The sequence below is a fragment of the Opisthocomus hoazin genome, chromosome 21 (assembly GCF_030867145.1).
Source record: "Opisthocomus hoazin isolate bOpiHoa1 chromosome 21, bOpiHoa1.hap1, whole genome shotgun sequence".
Taxonomy (NCBI): Eukaryota; Metazoa; Chordata; class Aves; order Opisthocomiformes; family Opisthocomidae; genus Opisthocomus; species Opisthocomus hoazin.
In genome coordinates, this window is record NC_134434.1 from 8,273,779 (window position 1) to 8,297,650 (window position 23,872).

The 23,872-nt window shown below is 51.9% G+C and overlaps 2 protein-coding genes across 8 annotated transcripts in view; both read right to left on the reverse strand.

Annotated features, from left to right (window-relative positions):
- Positions 1-1,470: 1,470 nt before the first annotated feature.
- On the reverse strand, positions 1,471-12,948 carry ENDOV (endonuclease V). 4 transcript variants are annotated; one of them, XM_075440797.1, is made up of 9 exons: positions 12,874-12,948; positions 12,375-12,546; positions 10,679-10,813; positions 10,218-10,257; positions 10,003-10,115; positions 9,838-9,906; positions 9,069-9,197; positions 2,849-2,925; positions 1,471-1,759 (listed from the first exon to the last, which is right to left on the reverse strand). In XM_075440797.1, exons 1-9 carry the CDS (start codon positions 12,915-12,917, stop codon positions 1,732-1,734), a joined length of 807 nt encoding a protein of 268 aa, XP_075296912.1. In that variant the 5' UTR covers positions 12,918-12,948; the 3' UTR covers positions 1,471-1,731. The 4 variants fall into 4 exon arrangements, with proteins under 4 accessions (XP_075296912.1, XP_075296911.1, XP_075296915.1 ...); XM_075440796.1 differs by having other exon boundaries at positions 1,471-1,762; XM_075440800.1 differs by lacking the exon at positions 10,679-10,813 and having other exon boundaries at positions 1,471-1,762.
- A 67-nt stretch (positions 12,949-13,015) lies between these two features.
- Positions 13,016-23,872, reverse strand: part of RNF213 (ring finger protein 213) — a 54,793-nt gene continuing 43,936 nt past the window's right edge. For 3 of the 4 annotated variants that reach the window (XM_075440579.1, XM_075440578.1, XM_075440580.1), the window contains exons 52-69: positions 23,607-23,717; positions 23,132-23,374; positions 22,459-22,540; positions 21,799-21,833; positions 21,371-21,465; positions 20,465-20,624; positions 19,955-20,135; positions 19,011-19,102; positions 18,182-18,433; positions 17,729-17,861; positions 16,937-17,080; positions 16,383-16,563; positions 16,059-16,260; positions 15,834-15,911; positions 15,315-15,512; positions 14,395-14,484; positions 14,099-14,277; positions 13,016-13,587 (exon numbers count right to left, since the gene is read on the reverse strand). In XM_075440579.1, coding sequence (XP_075296694.1) covers positions 13,434-13,587; positions 14,099-14,277; positions 14,395-14,484; positions 15,315-15,512; positions 15,834-15,911; positions 16,059-16,260; positions 16,383-16,563; positions 16,937-17,080; positions 17,729-17,861; positions 18,182-18,433; positions 19,011-19,102; positions 19,955-20,135; positions 20,465-20,624; positions 21,371-21,465; positions 21,799-21,833; positions 22,459-22,540; positions 23,132-23,374; positions 23,607-23,717 — 2,610 coding nt within the window. In that variant the 3' untranslated portion in view covers positions 13,016-13,433. The remainder of the gene's footprint in view (positions 13,588-14,098; positions 14,278-14,394; positions 14,485-15,314; positions 15,513-15,833; positions 15,912-16,058; positions 16,261-16,382; positions 16,564-16,936; positions 17,081-17,728; positions 17,862-18,181; positions 18,434-19,010; positions 19,103-19,954; positions 20,136-20,464; positions 20,625-21,370; positions 21,466-21,798; positions 21,834-22,458; positions 22,541-23,131; positions 23,375-23,606; positions 23,718-23,872) is intronic. The other variant, XM_075440581.1, reaches the window with a different exon arrangement.

Below are 23,872 nucleotides of genomic sequence, written 5' to 3' on the forward strand. Positions count from 1 at the left end.
GGCCGTTGCTTCCCGCCGGGTCTTGGGATGTAACGCTGCGGGAGGAACCAGCCCAGACCCCGAGCCAGCGGGTGCTGCACGGACACACGGAAGGGGCTGGACGTCCTCCACGCCCACAGCAGCACCAAGACCGCGGTGGCGGTGAGAAAAGAGCAACACAAGGTGTAAGACAAATGTCTGCAGAAGTGAAATGCTCAGTGGCATTAAAACAGACCACAGGAGAGTGCCGACCCTGAGCACCCCTCACAGAATCACAGAATCACAGAATGGTAGGGGTTGGAAGGGACCTCCCTGGGCAGCCTGTTCCAGTGCTCCGTCACCCTCAGAGGGAAGAAGTTCTTCCTCATGTTCAGATGGAACTTCCTCTGCTTCAGTTTGTGCCCGTTGCCCAGCCCCAGGAGAACATCCTTTTTCCTCTTCAGGCTGGAATCTTACACAGCTGTGTTTTTTAACTCAACGTGCCAGTTTTGGCTATGTTCAAGAACTCACCCGCTCCCGTTGTTCTTTGGAACTCGTCAGGAGTAACCTGCTGCATACAACCAGGAGCCCACAGCTTTGGAGGAAAAGCTGCAGCCCTGCAAACTGGACGAGCCTCGCCGTATTGATCGAGGGATAGAAACTGTTTGCTCTGTGCTCTGCTGCTAAAGCAACGCTTCACAAATGGCTTAACTGACGGGTGCTGGTCCAAGCGTCCGGGCACGGAGAGCTTCCTCCCGACCCGACCCGAGCGCTCCCAGCCCACTCAAGACTGCAGACACTCATGCTTGGGATTCAGACACCCCGATTTGTGTCTTGGGAAGGATCTCCCTCCCTGCTCTCCTTGATGGGAAATCCTCCTTTCCCCTGAGATGATCTTCCTTTTAGGAAGCTCCTGCCTCAGCCACTGCGGAGCAGGCAAGAGTACCACCAAGCCTGGGTACCACAACGCCTTCCGCCTGAATCGCGCTTCTGCAGGAAAGTGGAGCAAGCTCCCACCCCGACCAGCAAACCCACAGCACCACGTTCCCAGCGCAGATTTGCCCCACACGCAGCCACCGAGGTCGGGTTGCTGCTGCAGGGCACCAAGGCAGCAGCCACGCAGAAGCCACCAACACCAGACAGACACAAAGCCTCTCAGGCACTGGAGCTCAGACCTGCGAGCCTCTGCCAAAATCCGCAGCAGTGTCGGCTCCGTCGTCCCCCCCCCGTGAGTCCGACGCCCACCTGAAACACGGCGTCCTCTGCCCGTCTGTCAGGACCAGCCGGAGCTGCGTGCCCAGCTTCTGTTCCCCGCAGCCGTGCAAAGGCAACGGGAGAGCACAAGCTGCAGGGACGGGGCGGAGGCTGCTCCAAAACCAACGAGCAGGGAAGTCTCCGCGCCCCAGAGGAGCGGTGGGACCCAACAGCCCACTCGGGAGTTTGTTCGTAACTACGCTCAGTGCCTCAGCACCTCTCTCCAAATCACCTCCTGCAGTCGCCCAAGTACTCAAGTTGTTGCAAATTTACAAGTGTACTTTTACTTACACAAATATTCTTACAATGCTTAAAAATCAACCCTGAGAAATGTGCTCCGAGCATTACCCTCGAAGAGCAGCCGGTGTGCCTGCCCAGCAGAACGACGCACGGCGGCTGGCGATGCCCTGACTGGCACGGCCCCGCCCTGCTCTCGGCTGCTGCACCCGACAGAACCACGGTCTCAGTGGAGGAGAGGACCCAGTGGAGAGGAGCCCTGCGGTTTCTTCTGGCAGCAGACTAATCATCCAGTTCAGCCTCCTCTTTTCTGCTAGGAACAAAGACAAGGAAGGGTCACAGACATAGAAAGTAGAAACGAGGAAGACCAAGGAACAACGTCACTTGGTGAATAAGGGGTTCAGACACGCAGGGTTTGAGATATATGGTCATAAATGGAATGAGCTGGGCTCTTCCATCGCACAGCTCTCCAGACTAGCCAGCCTTTGTGCGAGCTGCAGCACCCGCCACAGCAGGAAGGTGTTGGAGGTGTCAGAGATGAAGCTCCAGCACAAAGAGGGGATGCCCAGCCTGGGATGCACAGGGCCACCCCCGCGGCCTGGCCCCGCTGTGCAGCTGCTGCTGCCAGAGCAGAGAAAGGCTCTTCTGCTCCTGGCTGCACGACCCAAACAGAGGAGCTGAGCAGAGCACGATGAGCTGCACCATCCATGTGTCCCGAGGAATCCGTCAGAGCTGCCTCAGTCAGCGTGAGGAATCCCTCACTGCTGCCACCGGCAATCTTCACTCCTGCTGCCCCACCAGGACCCTCGGAGCAGGGGGGGCTTTGACACACAGCATTCGGCCCCAAGCAGCTCTTGGGGCTGGGCTGTCTGGTACCTGTCCAGCCTGGTACTGGTGTTGGTCTGAGGAAACCCAGCAACGCTCTGGTGAGCTATGCTGCAAAGGCAGCGTAGCCACAGCACGAGGAACTCCCACACCTCAGTGGACTTGCTACGGATTTACACCGAAAACAGAGCAGCTGCTGGCCTACATGATGTAAGAGTGGGGAGCCTGGCCCTCCCCGTGCTTTCTGGGGGCAGCAGCCAGCTCCCTGCAGGGTATTTCTGTCACCCTCGTGTCACACCTGTAGGCGTTAGTGCTTTGCTTATCGCAGGCGCCGGAAACGGACCAAATCCCCAACGACCTTCCCCAGCCTAGGACACAGCGCTCTGCTGAAGAAACGTGTGAGGCAGCATGGCTACAATCACCAGAAATCAGCCTTTCTGGAGGCAGCACACGTCCTGATGCCACTTGAGCTCACCTTGTTACCCCGTCCGTCCCTTTAATGCCATTACTGAAGATCATTACATGAGCAGATCACCTTTGGAGAGGCAGCTGCCTGGGCTGCCCACACACCTACCTCTCTGGCCCAGAAGATCTGACCTCCAGTGGTGAACACAGCTGCTTCCGAATATACTCCCTCGATCTAATATCAGCCTGGAATTAAGGAGAAAAATGAGTGAAAACAGATTGATCGGCCTGCTTGGTGCCTCCCCTCTGTTACCTCCGTACGCCCCTGCGCACCCCGATGTCAGCACCTCACAAACGGTTTTTGTGCAACCATGTTGCAAAGAGGGACCTGTGTGGTTCTTTGTTTGGTTTCTGTGCCTCGCTGCAAGCTTCTTGGGAGAATGACGACTTGAAATGAAGAAATAGAGGGTCCTGGACCAAACAGCCTTTCTGGAGTGCAGTCCATTTCAGAAGCAGAAATGACATCCGCTGCAGCCTTGCTGTCTGCCCCTTCACTTCTCACAGGAGGATGGAGAGGAGCCTTTGGGCACGGATGGTTCCTGCCAGCTGGTGCCTAAGGTCTGCTCAGCCCTGGCCTACCCCACGCATGGCAGGATGAACAGCCAAAACAGGACCCGGACCGGGCTTCCTCAGCAGATCCCGGCTGCCGCTGAGCGCAGCCAGCCTTCCCCAAAGGTCCCTGTGAGAGCCAGAGGATGAACCAGCACAGGCTGCCGGCACACGCTGCAGCGCAGCGGGCCCTCTTGCAGCCAGCACTGATCCAGCTGGAAGCTCTCACCTCACAACTGCACTGAACGGCTCCTGAGCCGCCCTCCTCATCGTCCAGGGATGTGACAGGCCAGCAAGGACTTCCAGAGGCTTAGTAAGAAGAGGTGTTCACTGGCAAAGGGAGAGTTGCTGAGGTGATGGCCTGCTTCTCCATTCTGCCTTATCTCTGCGCCAGAACTGCAGCCCTCTTTGATGAACCCTGGCTGCAGAGCCAGACTGGAGGAGACCTGGGAGTCTGAGAGCAGCTAGTGCTTTCATCCCTTGAACCAACCCGAATGACTTCTTCCACAGGCAGCCACCTCTGAATGAAAGCAGGAAAATGTAATGAGCAGTCAGGCTCCTTCCCCAGCAACAGCTGACCAATGTCTGACGAGAGATAGAACAGACTTGTTAGAAACCTGAGGGCCGGGTAAGTCTTCTTTCCCTCAAGAGAAGACATTCCAAAAAGTAAGCCAGCCCTCTCACTGAACCACCAGAAGCTGCTCCATCACCCTCACTCTGTCAAGGGATCGCACGCCATCATCCCATGCAGGTCTCCGCAGTGCTGAGGGGTTCCTGTGCACCAGCAAAAGGCTCGCAGATAAAGACACCCAAAACAACTGACTCCCCTGCAGCCCAGGCCTCTGCCCACTCTTCTGTTTCTTGGGATCTTCTTCATCCCTTTTGCTCAAAGCTAGCAAAATCCTTCAGCCTATACTGACGTGCAAAAGCAGTACGTCCCCTGCCCCCAGAAAGTTGTTGGGAGTGCCAAAACCATACGGATGTGAAGACAGATCTCTGCAGCATTCCACAGCAATTTAGCACGAGATGGTGGCTCATAGATCCCTCCTCAACAGGCAGGGAACTACTGGAGCGTTTTATTGCCTGGTCCCAGGGCAGCAGAATGCCCTGTGGACTCTGCTGCAACAGCGTTCACTGCATACGCAGTGAAAGAGCAGCTGTGTCCCAGGATCACACTAACAGGGAGCCCGCCAGCACTGCAAGCAGGCGCAGGCTGCAGCCTCCAGGCTCACAGCACTCCAAGATCATCCACGGCCTTTACAGCTGTGACACTGTGATGTTCCCAAAGGATGAGCTTTTCTCGTCACTATTCAGCTGAGAAATGGGACTTGGCCCTCCACAGAAAACTGTAAATTGAGGGGGGGAACAAGGCTGTGGAGAGGGCTGCGAAGAGCTTGGGAGTATGGTGATCCAGCGGGCGAGTTCTCAAGAGGACACGGGATAAAAAGAGACGCTGGCATTGCCCACTCTTGTACCCGTTCCTTTCCTTCCTCTGTCCCAGCAGTCGTCTGATGCAGCAACAGATGGAGCAGCACACCACTCATCTGCTGCGTGTCCTCCTCCCTAGCAAGAGCTTGGCTCAGCCTGCCCATGCGCCTGACGGGCTGGCTGTGCCACGGTAATTATGCAGCTACAGCAGGTAGAAACACCCACCAGAAGCAAAGAGAGACAAGACACAAGCACACCCTTGGCTCTGTCGCTTCTTGGCAGCAGCCGCAAGGCGAGGGACTGACACACCTTTCATGCTGTCCTACCTCATGAGTCCGAAGGCAAAGCTGCCAAGGAAGACAACGCCAGGCCGTATCCATACTCTGGGCTCTGTTTTCCAGCACCAAAACCAAAAGGACTAATGCTGAGACTCTACCAAACACATAGTTTAATGCCCTCCTCATTTGAAATTGAGCTTGGAGCCATCACTAAACCTCATCAAAGCCACCCTCATGCAAGAGTCTGGTTCCTCCCTTCCTCTTCAGTCACACACTCCTGTGACGTGAGCCCTCCCGAGCTCACCAGGCAAACTGGACTGCTGTGTCTTGTTGGCAATGCAGGATAGCATGTGGTGAGAGTGGTGCAAGGAGACCATCAATGGAGATCCTGAGAGCTACAGAAAGCGTTGCTAGACATTTAGCAGATGTTCTTGTCCCCGAGAAGTGTTACTGTTCAGCTTCTCAGTGTTGCATCATACTAGAAGATGACTCTTCGATGCTCTCACAAGCACGCAGATCCTGGGCTCTTGGGCAACTTTCAGAACTGGCAGTTGATTTTTACATTTCCTCAAAGTTTTTTTTCTTTTTTACAAACTTTACTTTCTCAGAAACACTGCTACGCCGTGACATTTCCGAACAGCTGCTGTGCCCCACCTCAAAGGCAGAGTGTCTCTCTCCCCTGAAAAAGCAGTACGCAACCTCCCCAGCTGGAAAAGCTTCACAGCGTGACGATCCCGCTGATAAAGTGGGTTAACGCATCCCCAGCGGCTGTCCTTGAAGCATTTGCCTCTCTCATCGCTGTTCTCCTCCTGCAGAGTCCCTGGCGCACCGGAGGAAGCTCCCCACACCCCTCCATCCCTGCCGCCCCTGGTCAGGCCTCTCGGGTGGAGGCTCTGCCTGTGTGCTGCTGCAAACCCAGCTCCACAACTGCTTCACAATTCTGCAAGCTCCAGAACGAAAAGTAGTTACATAAGGGGTGGTTTGTTTGGGAGATTTTTTTCCCTTCTCTCTATAATTGGACAGTTTCATAACTGAACTGACAAATAACTTTGATCACTCTTCAGGATAAGAGATTACGTGATGTATTTTATAACAAGGGAAGGAGGTTGTTCAATAGAGTCCCTACTGGGAGAGCAAGGTAGCAAGACTCAGATCCACAAACTGTTTTTCTAAGGAAGAAAAACCCCGACCACGTTCTGCTGATAACATAAACTAACGAACGTTTGATTAGGTGGCAAGTTCCTGGCCATCCTCACTCCTAACACAGTGCTGAGAGACAGCTTAGCCCCACGTATTAACCAAGAGGCTAATCAATAAGATGGATAACTGTCCCGTAATAATCCTCACAGACTGTTTCTATTTTCAGAGTGGACTAGTGCTGGCATCAGGGTCTGGAGTGGTTGCTTTGCCGATTTCATGAGGGGCAGCGGTGATCCCTGGGTACGCAGCCAGCTCGCAGCGGGGGTACCTCTGAAGGGAGTCAGAGTTTCAGGATGTCTGCTACTGACCTCCCTGCTGGGCAGCAGGAGCTGCTCACAGAGGGGGGGGATGATGGCTTATTTCTCAGTTCTCCTCAGGCCAAATGTTCAATATTTCACATGAAGCGACCTGCAGAAATCAACAGCTCTGGGCATGCCTACTTCTGTCCTTCCTGGTGGGCTGGAGCAGCACCAGGCTGTCCCATCAGCCACGTCCCAAGCCCACAGGCACCAGCCAGGCAAGGTGCCAGCTGGAGCTAAAAGGATCAAGTGAGCTGGAGGCTGCTGTGCAGCCAGCCAGGAACCTGGGACAGCGAGAGCAGAAGAATCAGTCCCACCGCAATCCTCATCAGCTGGAGAGCATTAAAACCTTGTTTCCCCGCTGCGCATGGGGATCCTTGGTCTGAGCAGGCTTGGAGCAGGGGCAAACACCGGAGAGGGGTTCTGACCTCTGCCAGAAGTAGGCAAGGGCGGCTGCTCTCAGGAGGGCTTGGTACTGTTCCAGTTTGAATGCTTAACTTATGCTGGGATGATAGCTCCTGCCTACCTCAATCCCTGTCCGGCTAGCTCCAAATGACCAGCTTTCTGCAGAAGAACCTTAGAACCGCACAAGCTGGCTGGGCAGCGAGATCACCGGTGTGCAAGTAGAATTCTCCCACATCGGCCTTGCACTTATACGTGGTATAAGGACTAAGTGGGTTGTAAATACTGATTGTAGGTGGTCACAAATTTCCTTCTGCTTCCTCTGAAAGATCACTTCTCTCACCTGCATCACAGCCACAGCTCCTTTGGCACCATGACCACATTGTGAGCTGAATGCAAATCCAACCGTTTCTGATCACTGCCTAGATCCTGTTGCAAGCACAACCCCACACAGACTGGCCAGCCACACCTCTAGGGAAGTCGAAGGTTTCAGCTCCCGCAACAGCGGCACAGCACTACACGTGCTGCAGCATCGCACTGCCTTCATACAAACCACAAACAAAGCCTCGAGAAGGTATGGGCAGCTGAGCTCTCTTAAGAGCATTATACTCCTAGGGCTACCAGAACTCACAAACCAAGAGCTGATGATCCAGAAGTCTTCCACAACACCAGGAAAGCCGTAAGCACATCACCCATCAGGTCTGCAAGCTTGTCTGGGGAACATACCACAGCAAAATGGTCGAGTCGGCCATCCACTGCAGGACTGCCCACAGCCTTCTACTTCCTGACTCCAGCTTTAGGTGCTCAAGAGCTGAGGCCTCTGGCACTGCCTGTGTCAAGCTCTGTGGCACTTACCACAGAGGAACTGCGACAGGGAGAAGTCCCATGGAAAGGTTTAAGTGTCCTTATCTCCTGCCATTCCTCTGCCTCTACAGTCAACACACTCCCCTTTGGATTTTTAATCTCTCTGTAAGGAAAGTGACAATAATTCATTCCATCGCTTTAAATAAAGGTCGCAGTTAGAGAACTGGAAGAGTCTCAGAACACCGACAAATACTGGAGACAACTGGAAATGAAATGAGGGTGATGAAAAGCTCCAAGACACCTTTTTGTTTCCAAAGGGAACGCTTTTCCCTGTTCCTCTGAACATGCTGAACTGCAGAGCTAGCTCAGAGCTCTGCGGAGGCATCTGTCCCTCGCTCGAAGAGATTACGTAAGGAGCTCCATCAGCCTACTCCCGTCTGGCAGGGAGTGGTTTACGAGATCAGAAACTCCAGTTCTGATACGGACACTCCAAGGTTTGTTTGGCTCTAAGGTGTTAGATTTTTGTTTGGTTTATAACTACAGTCTCAAGACTCTGTTTTCAGAAAACACTGCAGTACCAACAGGAAGCTCCTGTGTGCAGAGCCTGCCTAACAGCCCTCAGCAGGATCACCTCGGTGCCGCTCTGAGGAGCTGCAGAGCAAAGGTGGCCAGGCGCCCGACAGCACGGCGGTGTAGCAATGCCATCGGCGCGTTCCAGGGCAACGCTGCGAACACGGACATCTGCAGGGACCCTGCTCCCCGGACGGTCGCTGGGTCTGGCCTGCCTGAGCCTCTAACGGCAGGGTGACCCTGAGAGGAGGGAAGCACTTGTCAGGCTAGAGGTCCCAGAGGCTTTACACTTCTCCAGATCCTCTCTCCAGCTTTGCTGCGATTTAATCAGTCTGAAGCTGGGCCTGGGTGATCCGGTGCTGTCACCTACTGGCTGGCTGCGCCCCGCAGCTCCTCGCCGAGGGAAAAGCCCAGAGGAGCAGCACTGCGGTCTGTGCCAGGCTCAGAGTGCCCGGGAAAACCGCATTTCCAGCGCCTGTGTATTAACATCAGCACCACAGCACCTGCCTGCAGAGATGAATCAAGAAATCAGTCAGGCTGGGTCTGCAGGAAGGGCTGTGTGTGCTTCCGGGCACCGCGACACAAGAACAAGCCAGCAAGAAGGAAGGATCAGTCGACCACCACGTAAACAACACAGCGGGCTGGGCAGAACAGGCCAGCAAGAAGGAAGCCAGCTGCACGTGGGTGGCAAACTGAGGCTCTGAAACATCACCATCGGCTCGGCACCCACAGCCCCCTCCACCGCCTGCTTCCCTGCTCCGGGCCTGCCTTCCCTGCCTCAGCTCCCCTGCTCTTGTACCTGGCGGATGGGCTCCGGGATCCGGTACCTGCAGCAGGACCTCACTAGGCGCACGGCTGTCTCCAGGCACACCCTGTGACCCACAGAGACATAAAGTGGCCTATAGCTGTTCCTGGAGCTACGCAGGACCTGTGCATTCAGAAACAAGAAAGATCGAATACTTAAGAGGCTTATTTTAACAAATACAGAGTGGCAGACAAATTATAAGCCAGCCAGCTGCCTTCAGAAGGTGGGATGGTGGCTCTGTGTTCGGTAACTCCCACCCTTTTTGATCTGCTTCTTCCCAGATGCGCTTCTGGACCCCCTGCTCCCTCCCCAGACACCTCATGCTGCTCTGGGAAGCAGCGAGACTTGCTAACACAGACGATGTTGAGATAACACCAGACGCAGGACGTTTCTCCCACCTGCCCGTTTCCCGCACAGCGCTCTTCCGAGTCATGCGCTCCCATGCTGCACCCTGGCAAGCTGGTAGGGACCTGGCACCTCTCCGTGACCGGGGTTCACAAACGGGGGTGCCGGAGCATGGCACCTCAGATGCCGCAGCCACGGACATGAGCATAACCAACACCTGAACTGTCGACTCTTTCTACAAATGCTTGCGCTCGCAGGCAGGGGAAAGCAGTGTTACTGGTACCCATGCACACCGTGTCTTCCCGAACTAAGGTCATCGAGACAGTCCCACCATAGAGACAACATCCTCCAGTGCTCCCACCTATGCAGAGCTGGAAGACTTGATGGCCAAGCGAACAGGCAGCTCCCCGCAGCTTACCGTGCCCAGGACTCTCCCCGAAGTGCCTGTCAGGGGGAACGTATCTCCTTCCCTCTGCAGGGACCGAATCTAGGGATGAGCACACACAAGGTCAGTTGGTTAGGAAGTACTTGTACGCTGCTTGGGATATTAAAGAGTGGAAACAAATTCCCAGCCTGGCCTAACCTGCTCTCTGTGCAGCTCATCCCTGACCACACCATCCGTCTGCAGGAGGTTCTTGGCTACCCCAATGCACGGCAGATCTGTCAGGACTCCGAGGTGACAGGCCACGCCAAATCCTGCCAACAATGAGCCACTGTAACTGCAGGACACCAGAGAACAGGGCTCTCAAGCAGCAGCACAGGGACCCCAGAGAGCAGGGCTGGCCAGTAAAGTCCTACCTCTGGGATGGAGCAGGCCATTCCCATCTACAAGAAGCACCTGAAAAAGCAAAAAAAAAAAAGGTTAATTCCTGTGCACTGAGAGCCACTCAAATACGCAAACAGCAACGCTGGCCCCGTGAGGAAGGAGAAGTCCGTCCCAGTCCTTTTACTTCTCTGTGTCAGGGTCTTCCCGTGGTGCTGTCTACACCCGACTCTCCATGATCAGCAGCATGAGCTCTCAGCGGCCGGCAGCGCTCATCATGAGTGCTGCACGCGGGATGGGACTCCCTCTGCCAAGGGGGGCTGGCTGTTCCCAGCTTGGCACCCCTGGTCCCCGAGGGACGGGTGACAGTGCTTTGACACCGCCCTGCCCGTCCCACCAGTGGAAAGCAGCCAGCTGCAGAAGAGGGAAGGACACCCTTCAGCAGTACTGCGCACCCTCACGACACCTCAGCTCGGCACAAAGAAATACGCCACACCTGAGGTTTGAGCCTGGGCTCCTCCTGCTGAAGTCTCTGAACAGCTTCCACCAGGAAAGGGACCTCTCGGAAGGCCAGGAATCCTGCCACGTATGGGGTGCTCACAGCCACCATCCGGCAGTCCTCGTACAGCACCTGGAAGCAGCAGGACGGGGCAGAGACAACGACCTCCAGGGCTTATCCCCCTTACTCTCACCTTGTTTAAAATACTCTGCTTCTGGAGCTCTCCCACAAAGCTAAGGCCATTGGGTTGGGTCAGTCCGTCACGCAGCCAGAGCAGGGACTGCTGACCGAGGAGGGCTGGACACCACCCACCCTGCCCTGCTAGGGAGCGAGTCCTTCACACAAAACTGGGGCAGCTATTCCAGTGCCCAGCGGAGGACCTCAGAGTGCACCCAGTCAGGGCGTTACCAAAGGGCGCCCGTCTCCACGCAGGGACAGGCCGCAAGAAACCCTGGGAGGCAGGACAACAGAATGCTCGTGCTGGGCAAGGCAAGAATCAAGGCAGGATTTGAAATCCAGTTCCTCTAAATCCCAGGGGCCAATATCACACTTTATTTCTCTATTTGTTATAGGCTTTATTATTAAAGATATTTTTTACACTACTTTGGAAGCTGGGAAAGAGACCCAAAATCTTTATTCATTCAAGTAAAGCGACTGTGGGATGTGGGATTCATGGTGGTTTTGAAAAGGCTTTTACGTTGTGTGCTCTACGATGAGCTGATTCCAGAGAGAATTCGCCAACAGGACATCTGCTGTCAGAGAGCTACAAACACTTTTGCCTCCTCTCTTGAGCGGCACTAATAACAACGCTCCTTTCTGTCTCCTGGTAGTGGCTGAGATGGATTATTGTCACTGTAGACCTAAACCAGTCACGAGGAGCTACTGGAGAGAGTCCAGCGGAGGGCTACGAGGATGAGGAGGGGACTGGAGCATCTCTCCTATGAGGAGAGGCTGAGGGAGCTGGGCTTGTTCAGCCTGGAGAAGAGAAGGCTGAGAGGGGACCTTAGAAATGCCTCTAAATATCTGCAGGGGGGGGGTCAGGAGGACGGGGCCAGACTCTTTCCAGTGGTGCCCAGCGACAGGACAAGGGGCAACGGGCACAAACTGAAGCTGAGGAAGCTCCAGCTGAACCCAAGGAAGAACTTCTTCCCTCTGAGGGTGACGGAGCCCTGGCCCAGGCTGCCCAGGGAGGCTGTGGAGTCCCCTTCTCTGGAGATATTCCAGCCCCGCCTGGCCACGGTGCTGTGCAGCCTGCTGTGGGTGACCCTGCTTGGGCAGGGGGTTGGGCTGGGTGACCCCCAGAGGTCCCTGCCAACCCCCACCATGCTGGGATTCTGGGATTTTCTGATTTACCGACTAACCCGCGTGCACACCAATGGTCTCCCTCCACACCTTGCCGGCTCGCAGTAACTCTATGAACCTGCCACGATGAGGAGCCGTGTTTGCGCCCCATCTCCCTACACGTCTGTCCAACCCCTGGCAGGCAGCTTCTCTCCCGTTTACCTTTCCCGCAGACGGCACGGGCCCGGCTGAACCCACAGGCGACAACCGAGCAGGGCCCTGCACAGCAGCAGGTAACGCAACTCAGGGAAGTTTTCCGTGAGTGCCCTGGAGTCGCCGCGCACCTGGACGCGAGGCCTGGACACAAGGCCTGGGCGCGAGGTTACGGGGAGAGGTCAGCGGCCGGCGGTACCTCAAGCGCGGGGTAGCTGAGCACGACCAGGGAAGCGCAGGCGCGGGAGTCGTCTCCTCTGATGTAGGACAAGTCCACACCTCCCACTCTCTCCAGCCCGGCGAACCCAGGGTCCTGCTGCCACTGCTCCGTGTCCTCCTCCACCACGCTGGCCTTCAGCTGGGCCTGCTCGCTAGCGAGAGGCCGCGGAGCCGCGCTGAGGGGCTGCCCCCGGCCCCTCACCGCGAACCGAACCCGGCAGGCCCGCGCTCGGGGGCTCCTCTCGAGGGGGGGACGCGGGAACCCCCCTCCCCGCCTTCTCCGCAGCGCGGGGCACGGTCGTGGGTGAGCGGGGCGGCGGGGGCCCGGTCGCGCTGGCCCGGTACCGGGGAGTGGGGGGGGGGGGGAGGTAGGGAGCGCGGCCGGGCCAAACCCGGACCCCGCAGCCGCGCGCGGTTGCCATGGCCACCACCCCCCCCACACACCTACCCCCCCGCGCATGCGCAGGCCGCGCCGTTACCGTTCCCAGCGCCGGAGCGTGGCGGCGGGCGGCGGCCCCGCCATGGCGCCGCGCCGGAAGTGCGTGTGCCCCCGGCCCAGCCCGCCGGGAACGCGGGCGCGGCGCGGCCGTTCCGGGCGCAGCGGAGGCGATGCTCGGACAGGAAGGCGCCTCATGGGGACGCGAGGGCGGCCCGGGCCGGGGCAGCGCGGGGCCGGGGCCTCCGGGGGTGCGGGGCTTCCAGCCGCCCGCCCGTTCTGCCCCGAGGGAGAGGACGAGGAAGAAGCTGGCGTCGTTTCAAGAGAAACACGGAGTGCAGAAAGCACCCCGCAGCCCGGGGCAATGAGGCTTTTTTGAAAAAATCCTTCATTTGTAGCAGGCGGCTTGGGGGTTTGGGGGTTGTCTTCAGGAGTCTCTGCCCACACGTGGAGGCTGCTGTTTCCCCACCCTCCCTCTGCTGCATGATGCTGTTATGAGTAAAAAATCCCCCTCAAACCCAAAAAACAAGCCCAGAGTCTCCCCCTTCCCCCTGTGTTTGTGCCCCCGGAGCTCCCCGCGTGAGGAGGAGTGAGGCAGTGGGCCTAGCTCTCCCACCGCGCCCTTCTGAAAAGTGCGGCCGCTCTCCAGGTGGCAACAGCCTGAGAGAGCAGGATCTCCTCCGGGAACATCTCCTCCAGCTCCACAGCGAGCTCGGAGTCTTTCGTGTCGAGGTATGCAACAAGCGATTCTTTCAGGCTGGAAAACAAAGAGCAAAAATAGCATTAGTAGATGGTGCACAGCAAACTACAGCTGCCAGATAGTATTTTCTGCAGTAGGAACACACCAACATTAAGTGTAGAGGGTTTTAATCCTTCTCATTGCAGAATACACATGTGAAACCGCCAGTCAGCTTTGCAGAGCGGCTAAAGGACCCAGCCAGGGGAGGCCACAGGTCAGTGCCGAGCTGTGCATGTGGAAAGCTGAGCGTGCTCATGTGAGTGGCTGCAGAAGTGCTCGGCTTAGTGCTCCCAAGCAGCAGCTGCTGGTAGATTCCAGCAGCGTTCCCAAAACAGCTTGTGTAAGAGGAAGAGGAGTCATGCGCGCCAGAAGCGGGCAGCGTGTCTTAGAACGAGCTGCGCATTCTTAATGTTGACGGCTGTGCTTTGTGTCCAGCAGGACCGCCGTTCGCGTGCATTTTCAGAGGCAGAGAAGCTTAAGTTAGTAACAACAACCACTGTGGGTTGGTTTACCACAGTCAATCTGTTACCTCCACGTGGGTCTGAATTCATCCACAGCGTGGAAACGTCTCAGCTTCAGGATGATCATTTCATGGAGCTCCTGCAGGAATATTTCCAGCCTTGAGTAGACAAGGAAGTTGTTGAGGATCTTGGCAATCTCTGGACTGAGCTCAGCTTTGTAGTCTGCACTGACGTCTACAAAAGGATCCTAAAAATGCAGTGAGGGGAAAAAAAAAAGAACACCAACCAACCATATGCATTTGAGCAACTTAATTTAGAGAAGAGCAAACAGCTGATTAGATGCTGAAGTTATTGGTGTACTTACTCTTTTGAGGCGCAGAAGCTGCTCAGATTTGCGGGTAGAGAGAAGTTGCCACAGGGCTATGTTGTGCTTTAGGTGGCATCGTCTAAGGGCCTGAAAGAAAAAAGAACACATAAACAGAGTGAAACTGGATGTAAGGAATGTATTTAGGAACCTGTCCACACCCCGCCGTGCCCGTGCAGGTCAAAACTGCAGAGGAGCACAAGCGCAGAGGGCGGTCAGCAGGGAGTTCATTGAGCCCTTTTAACCTGGGTGTAGAAGCCTGTCTGCAATAGGCTTCTCTCCCCCTCCTCCCCATTTTGCCGGTAATCCATCTTTTTGGTGTCATGAAAGGGAGTGGGAAAGTGATAGGGCTATGTCACACATACCTGTCCTAACAGTGCCTGTGCCCCCTTCTCAGTAAATGGGCTCTTGTCACACATCGTTAGGAGATAAAACCTTCTCTTATCACCACTTTCAAGAGGTAAAGGGGTATTTTCAATCCTGCTCAGCATCAGGCAAGCCAGTGCCACTGAAAGCTGACTCTGAATAACTCAAAGTCCTCCCTTTTCTCAGTTCTAGCATTGCAACTAATTACGCTGACACTCCGCTGAGAATTCTCCTTCCTGTGCTGACAGAAGAGCGTGGATCTGCAGAGAAGAGCTCAGCCTTCTGTGCATCCTGCACCTGACCTTTCTGGAGGGTTTTGCAAGAACCTGCTGAGCATCACAAGCTATCAGATGCTCCCACCTTGCAAACGCTGGTTGCAGAGGAAGAGAAAATTTCCCCCTCCCGGCTGCTTTGAATACGGTGGGGAGGGAATTCTATCACATACCTTTACAAGCTGAACTTTTGCTGGGCTTGGAGATTAGGCTGGCTGGATTTAGTATAAAACGGTGCAGATTTTATCCTGTAAGAACAAGAGCTTTGCTCTCAGGACTCACCTGCAGTACGTGAGGGTTTGCCTGATCACCCATCTGCAGAACTTTTTCTATGTAGTCTGTCAGGAGCATTTCAGCATTCTCTCCAGCCATGGCCAGGAATCCCAAGGTAATTTCAGTGATGGACAGAGCATCGCAGACATCGCTGTAAGACTGCAGTTCCCCACTGATCGTGTTCATCACAGAACTGGGGAGAGCACTCTGAAAACCGTGAAATCAAAGCAGTTGCTAGATTAGATTAGTTTAGAGCCATTCCTTATTGCTGCTCAAGTTGCTAAAGTCACAGAAGATGGCAGAGCCCCAGACTTAGGAAACCGAAAATGCTCAACTATATCCCTATCCTTCATAAAGCCTGACTGACAAAAGAAGGCCAGTTTGCACATATTCAAGGCACGCTGACAGATTAGCGGACAAGCCTTCAGCGCTCAGATGAACAAGGCAAGTGACAGAAGACAAGCCTGATGTTTCTTGGGATGTCAGGGATTGCATGCTCGCCCTGTTTCCTCCAATGCAGGAACCCACCTGGTCCAGCTTATTTCTGACGTCATTAAACAGCTGTTCGTAATTCCGATCATGTCTGTACACGAGCGCAGGTATTCCCTGTCAGGAAAGAAACCCATGGTTGTAAAGCTTTGGTAACATTGCTAAGCCTGCTACAGTGCATGCCTGGCTGCAGCAAACACTGCAGGGCTCCAACATCAGCCAAGAAGCTGTCTGCAGAAAGCACAGCTAGCTGCCTTGTCCTACCGTTAGGGTGATGAGTGGCTTCCCCTGCAGGAACTTGCTGATGACTTGCTGCTGGATCCTCTCCAGATCAAAGTCCTGCAACGTCTCCCCTCCCTTCTCCATGCTGTACTGGCAGTTGGACAGGATCAGAGGAATCAGGTCTCTCTCAACCTCATAACTGATCAGGTGCAGGTCAGCCACTTCTGACGGACTGATCAAGTACCTGCAGAAGAGAAAACAGTCTCCATTTAGAGCGAGAAGCCTTTATGAAGCAGGGAAAGCCAATTGTGTGGTAGCAGGTAATAAAACAGAGCCAGAAAAGGCCTAGCTGGAATAGCAACGTACCTATCATCTTCTTTGATGTGCTTGTTCACCGAGTGGATCAGGTCATTGTGCAGACCGATGAGATAGCTGGCTAAGGCTGTGGAGCAGAGGCCCAGCCCCTGTCGACGTGGCAGAAGGACCTCAAGCTTGCTGTCCAGGGTCAGTTCAGCATCACAGTAACCTTTAGGAAGCTTAATTTCCCCTGAAATAAAAGGCAGAGAGGACTGCTTGAGGTGGCCCAGAGCCAGCCCACCATGAGCAAGCCTCTCTGGAGCTGACCCAGGTCAGGAGAAAGTATACAACCTGAAAAAAGCAGTGCTCTTTCCATTACCTATAAGCACTAAAGGAATCAAGTTCAGATGAGAATACCATGAGAGGGCAACAAATTCTTCCACTTGCACCTAGATCTTCTCAAACCTTTAACAGCCAAGGTCAGTTTTGAGGATACATCTCAGCATCACTGATGGGAGGAACCGGAACGGTCAAAGCGTAGTAGCACAGCAGCACTGTCTGACAGCTAGCAAGCCCTTGCCTCCATCACCCTCAAAACAACAAAGGGAAAGAAAGGCATTCACCGTTGCTGTCCAGCGAGCTTCTCAGCTTGTTCCAAACAGACAGAAACACATTCACTCTCCTCTGTAACAGGTCCCTCATCACATCTGAGGAATAACAGAAAGACGAGTCCTTGAAACACCTTTTACTGGCAACACCATGAAACTCTGTAATATAAGAATTTTCAATGCACGCCACTGAACTCTAGGCAACTATTCAAACAGATCAAGAGAGATAAATAGACATTAAACATTTTTTTAATGTTATCAAATTGAGTCATTTGCTCAGTTTGTTTATATTCGTCCATTATCGTCTGCTACTGGCCCAGGCTACAAGGCTGGATGGATCCTTGGTCTGATTCAGCATGACCTTTAAGTACTTTTCCATAAGTACTTAAAACCAGAAGTAATTGTAGTTAAGTACAATTGAAGGCGTTGCCACAACATGTCTGTATGCTGCTCGTGAATGGAAGGGAAGAACACCTATTCCACCTCTTAGGCAGGCCCTACTCTAGGGCAAAGCTTAAAAATTCAACATACCCACTGCTGCATTCAGCGATTTATCTGGCCTGTCTCTGAGCGGAGTCCCCACCCCTTGTGGACCACCCTCCTGTGCTTACTTCTCTTTAAAGCCATCTGACAACTTTTCTAAGCAGAACCCCATGGTCAAGGTCTCCTGTTCATTTGGATGGGAGATAAAAGGAAAATATGAGCGCTTAAGATTGCAAGCTCAAGAGAGATTTTCACTTTTGTTTTCAACTGGACTGTCCAGTGCTTTTTGTTTTACTAATTACAGTTTTGGCACAGTCTTCTCACCTGAGAGGGGTTCATTGAGGAAGTTTCTGATCGAGCAGTGCTTGACATCAGCGGTGTTCTGAAATCGCCTCACCAAGTCTCTCTGCAGCGCCAGAATCTCTGGTAAGAACTTAACCAGCCTCAGCTCTGTCTCCTGGAAGAGGAAAGGGGGCCTATGAGTAAGGTTCTCCTTGGACAAATCAGTTTTGAATACTTTCATGGAATTACTTTTTAAATGTTTAAAAGAAAAAAAAAAAAAAAGTATTTTACACTTGCAGTTCTCAAGATTATAGAAAGTTATGAGAATAACGACACTGTATAATCAAACTTGGTTCAGTCCTGGACAACTGGCTCTAGGTGACCATGCCTGAGTTGGGGCTGGGCCAGATGACCCCCAGAGGCCCCCTCCAACCTCAACCAGTCTGTGAGCTGGTCTCAGAACACTGCAGCCTCTCACCCCTGTGTCACACCCACCTTCTGCAGAAACTTCCAAAGGACAGGGACGGTGTCCTTGGCATTCTTTTGCTGGACTACATGGCCCAGGTTCTCCACTGAAATCCTCTTTCGGCAGCTCCACATCTTCGAATGATGTATGTGACTGTCCTTTGGCAGCTGGGACAGGAAAGTGGCTGGGTCACCGTACACTATTTTCACTACTGGATTGGAAGAAATTCTCTCATCCTCTTGTATTTGTCTGTTTAACTTCAGAAGTTTTTTATCCAAATCCTGCATTAAAGAAAAAAAACCCCACATATATATCAGAATTGGCATTGTCCTGCCATGTTGAACCTCCACTAGAGCATATTTCCATGATAGCTTGATGACCAATCAACACAGAAATACGTCAAAGCAGAAGATTAACTGCTAGGGAAGGCATGTACAACACATACTGAAGACAGCTCTTTATACCACAGAGTTATTCTTTGTTCTCCAACTCATCCAACTCACAGCTCTTCCATTCCTGAGATCTTGTATATGGGGGAAAAAAACCACAGACAGGATTCATTTGGGGTAACCATATGCTCACTTGGGCAAATACTTTCAACTGAGCTAAGACATTTCTGCTTTTCCAGCTATACAAAATCACCATAGCACAACTCTAGTCTCAAATACTCATTTCCACAGGTAGAATAAAGTTTGCTGACCCTTACAAATCAAAGGTAACCTGCAGTTGTGTCATAGATGGCTTGGCTTCAGGAATAGCTGGGTGAAGTGTAGCACAGATGTTACAGCAGGTCAGATTTCCAGATAAGTGGGTTTTGAACTGCTCAGCTACTGAAATTTTATACAGCAAATTTCTCACCTCCAATTCAGGAACAATAATTGTGTTTGCAACAATTGCTTCCCATTTGTTTCTCTTCTGCTTGGTGGAGAGCACATCAAACTGAACTGGCCCTGCAACAGAAATATTTAGTCTCTTACATCCACAATATTTCAGTTAAAAGAAAGCACAGATTCTTTAAGCTTCCAGATGTGACATCCTTGCAAGTTAGCACGACGAGCCAAGAGCAGTTACAGAAGTCCTAGAAGCTAAACGAGTATTTTAGTCTAGCTGGAAGCTGTCGTCCAAACCAGCACACAGTGATTGCAGGTTTTCAGAAGCTTCAGTCCAGCCGTTCATTTGAATGATGTGGACATTTATACAACTCGTTCATGATCCCAGAAAGGTTAAACAAGTTGTCCAAGGTCAGATCATGATCAATGACAGACCAAAGAGCAGAGCTTGGAATACTGATTTGTGCTGTCACACATTAAAAATAGGGCTATTACATATAACTGCCTCTGTGACACAATGACTCATGTTATCTTAAGCACCAGATTCTACCGTGAACCATACTCTGCCATCCCTCTTCTACCAAATAGCTTCTTGGTAGTCATTTGGAGGGCAGTACATAGATTACACACAGCATGAGCTTCTGTGCTTTGAGTAGTACCTGCTGTGCTTTGAGCAGTACCTCTGCTTGTGAGCCGAAAGGTCTGTCAATGTGTCATGAGGCTATTCAATAATTCCTTTTCAGAATTATGCACCAAACCTTGCAAACCCCACATACTCAACTGAAAGAGAAGTAAACAGACAAAAATTCTTCACTCCCTACAGTAAGAAACAAGCCTCGAATTTCTGGATCTTCCTCATCAGCTCAGCTATTGCCTGTTGGAAACAGTCTGCTAGCACAGAAGCTAACTAACTGCTGCCCTTAAAATGCTGATATAGTTTGCAGATCTGATATGGCAGGTAGTTTTGCTTACACTGGCCTGGGTGCTGATGGGGGTCCTTGAGGAGGCTGCTGAGGACAAGATGAAGGATATTGATAGTCTCATCCACACTCTTCCCCAGAATTTTTGTCAGCTGTGCCAAGTCCTCCTGAATATGCTGCTGCAGGAAACTCACCGAGTTGTCCACCGGTGGCTTGATAATCTTTTGCAATGACTAAAGAGAAACAAAAGGGAAGAATGAACATAGCCAACAACGTCCAGTTCAAGCACAAGGCATGCAAAGCTACAGCCTTACCAGAAAGTCTCAACTCTGTCCTATAGGATTCCTAGCACTTAAACAAATAAAGGTAGGGGTGTGTGTATATGTGTGCATGCAAGTGCAGGAAGGAACTAAAATCACTCCTGGGCAATGACGGAAGTGAATTTGAGTCTTGACTCTTGAAAGACTGCCTAGTTACTTTGCAATATGATGAAACGGACCAGCATCACACAAAGCTTTCGCTGCATTTCATCTGGCCACTTGGAACTCTTATTGGAAGATACCTGAGGATCACTTGTGGCTCCCAGCAACATTGTCAAATGTGTGAGCAAGCGTATCAGCGTGAAGACAACAGGGGACATGGCCCGATCAGACACTCCCATTGTTTTTCTGTGTTGTGCATCTCCAAGTACGTGGCCAGTTTGTGTTCTGTCTTCATTACTCCTGTTGGAGAGGGTATATATATAGTAATTTTTTGCCTTGACAAAACAGACACAAGAGATGTCTTTGATACCCAGTAATGTCTTTTTGACCCATAAGTTCTTTGAATTCCATGAAAGCTACAGGGAATGAGGACTTCCACTAAGTTTTGTACACAAATAAGCCAATTAGCTTGGTTTTGCTGGCTGATTACTCTTCCTTGGACATCTCTTCCTAATACATTTTCTAAGAAAGACGCGATGTCCAGCCCTGTAGGGCAAGATTAGCCAGCTCCATGCTGGATAGGCGAGAAACCACTGCTGTCAGAATTAGTAACTAACATTCTTACACAGGGGCAGTAAGTACTAATCCAGAGCATCGAGGCAGAGGGAGCACAAGTTCTAGTTACTGGAGCTCTGGCAGATGTTCTTCAGTCATGCTGATCCATCTAAGAAAACATTGCCTGTTGCTATATTTTGGTGTAGAACCACATCATCTATATCAGCTTGGATGAGCAGGGAGATGAAAAACCCTAAATCAGCAGCTTGACAAGATGTTATTTTAAGGCAGTCACTGCAAAGTCAGAGTTATACCAACACTGCTAACAGCTGAGCCTCGCCCCCTCAGAGGCCAATGTCTGAGCTAACGGGGAACCCCACATGACACCGTTCAGGTAGCAGCATGAAGTGGTTGGCACCTTTTGCCCTGAAAGCAGGACAGGCAAGTCCTACATCATTTAGCACAGAAAAGGTTAATGAATCAAAGCATACCGTAATTCTTGAAAGCCAGGCAGTGATTTATGCTGTTGCCCTCCAACTGGGGCACCACAGTCAAGGCAGCGGCTGGTTTCCATGGGGCGGCCACACTACCAAAAAGCAAAACAAGAAGACAGAACTCCACAGTAAGAGCCTCTCCAGCAGAGAAAGAGAATGAAACAAAAATCCAGGCTGTAACGGGTTAATTCAAAAACTGCTATATACTGGGCAAAGGACCTCTAGCTCTCTTGCTTCCTAGATTTATGGTATAAGCTGTGTTACAGCTATTCTGAATTTTACATTACAGTGACAAAATGATTAAGAATACAGAGTCTAGAAAATGAACTGCTGTGCAACAGAACATTAAAACCAGTAAACAAAATAAAACAGTTTATTGTTGAAAACACCACCTGCTTAAAACCCCACCAGTCTCAAATTCTTACCTCTCCTACAGTGCAGGCGTGGCCATTTGGACATGCTATCAAAAAGAGAAACAAACCGAACAGTATTATAAGACAGACTTTTATGAAGCCCCTATTATTTCCTTTCATAGGTGCCACCATCTTGGAGCAAGACATATGCTTTAAGATCTAATGAAAAGCACTGACAATCCCAAAACTCAAAGGGGTGGCAGACTCACATAGGAACTAGAGAAGTTTTCAGTGCTTCTCTCCTTGACAAACAAGGAATGGAAGCCTAAAAGATTCTGCTGCTGAGTACCAAATGGGCTGGTAAGCACAAACGCTCCCGCCCTGGGATTCCCAGTCTGCAGTAAGATCCTGCTGCGGACAGCAGAGAACTGAAAGCTGGCCAGGGAGGTGGCAAAGCGCTCCTCTTCTGCTCACACCACTTAACATGGCCAGAAGTGACAGGACAGGTCTTCTGCACTCTCAAACTTTGTAAACAGCTATAAGCTTGAGACTAAACAGAAGCTCGATGCACTTCGGTGCATTACCCACATAAACTGCAGCTACAAATCTTAATTTACAAAGGACGACTCATGCTGAGAAGAGAAGTGTGTCTGTCCTCACATTTGGAACAGTATCAGTCAAAAACCAAGGACTATCCTTCCGTTTCTTTCACAGTCAGGCAAGAGCACTTACTGTACCAGCGGAGAGTGGCCATCCCTTGCCAGGCTCTCGCCTGAGCCGTTACATCTTCTGGCATGGTAGGCAGAAAAGAGTGCTAAGGAGGAAAAAGAAAAAAAGGTGACAAATGAATATATAAATCAGTTCTTTTCTGTAGCAATTGCTCACTGGTTCCTTATTCATGATGGGGAACAAGAGATATCTGAAAGCAGAGGTCATACAGATGATGTACATGCAAGTTTTCAAATTCTGCCTTTGAAAATCCACTCTTAAGAACTACCAATATTGTTAAGACTTGCATGTGTACTCTCTAGAGATCCTGAACTGGATTCCTCTTGGGGTGGCCTCATGCACCCTGGTGTGTACCAGCCCATTTCCTTACGCCTTGGTTAGCCAGAAGTAGAGCAGCAGATCCCTCCACCCTGACTCAGCCTAGAGCTCCCTAAGCCATTATCCTCTAGAGCACACGGGTCTCCACAGTCTGACCTGCCAGCTGCTTTTGGACTTGCTCTCAAACATCAGCAAAAGTATTTGCCTGGTACTGCTCAGGATGCAGAGGTACCTTAAAAAGGTACCAGTCCAGAGCTTGTTGTTGCACTAATTAATCCCAACACTGAAATAGCCATCCAGCAGGTACATGCAAGAACTCGCAGTGTGCTGAATTGCCACCCGAGTTAAATCTCTTTACCTCCATGGTGTGCGGACAGAACGCCAGATTCTGCAGGGGCTGCAGGACAGGGTTCTGCCCACACAGCAAGACAGCTGCGGTATGAACGGCCATTTCAATCAGTGCTCCATTGCGGCTGAAACTTTGGGGATCCACTGTCAGAGATGGCAGGGCATTCATCACAAGAGAAGTTGCAAAGTGCTGCAAGTCTGGAGAACTGAGGGCCTGGGAGCTCTGGATGAACCCAGTCATAGCATCTGTTTGCTGAAAGCACATATGTAAAAGAAATAAAATCAGCATGCTACTGCCCACCAGTTGGAGAGGACTATCAGCTGCTTCTCATGCTATGTTGCCCCTGCTTTGAAAACACTTCCATTCTGCTCTGATCAGGACGTAACCATATCTAGGGCAGAAGAACAAAAGGCTCTTCCCAAGTCTCATTCATCCTTATCAATGAAGCATGTTTGTCACGAGCTTCCAAAGTGAAGTATCCTACCTGCTGTTTGGGATGAAGACTTGAGTCGCTCGCGCCATACAGGGCAGTGACCTCTCTGAAAATAGCCAGGAGCAGATGGACAGGCTGTACAGCCGAGGAGCTGCTGGATGCCTAGAAAAGAAGGACTGATGATACGGTGGCGAAGAGGCAGTAGTTGTCACAGCTGAAGTTTGACAAGGTCTCAGCTGGTTACTGGATATGCAGGCTTCAGCAGCTCTGTGGTAAAGCTCTCCCCACCCATGAAAGGGCATAGTCCAGAAATGGCT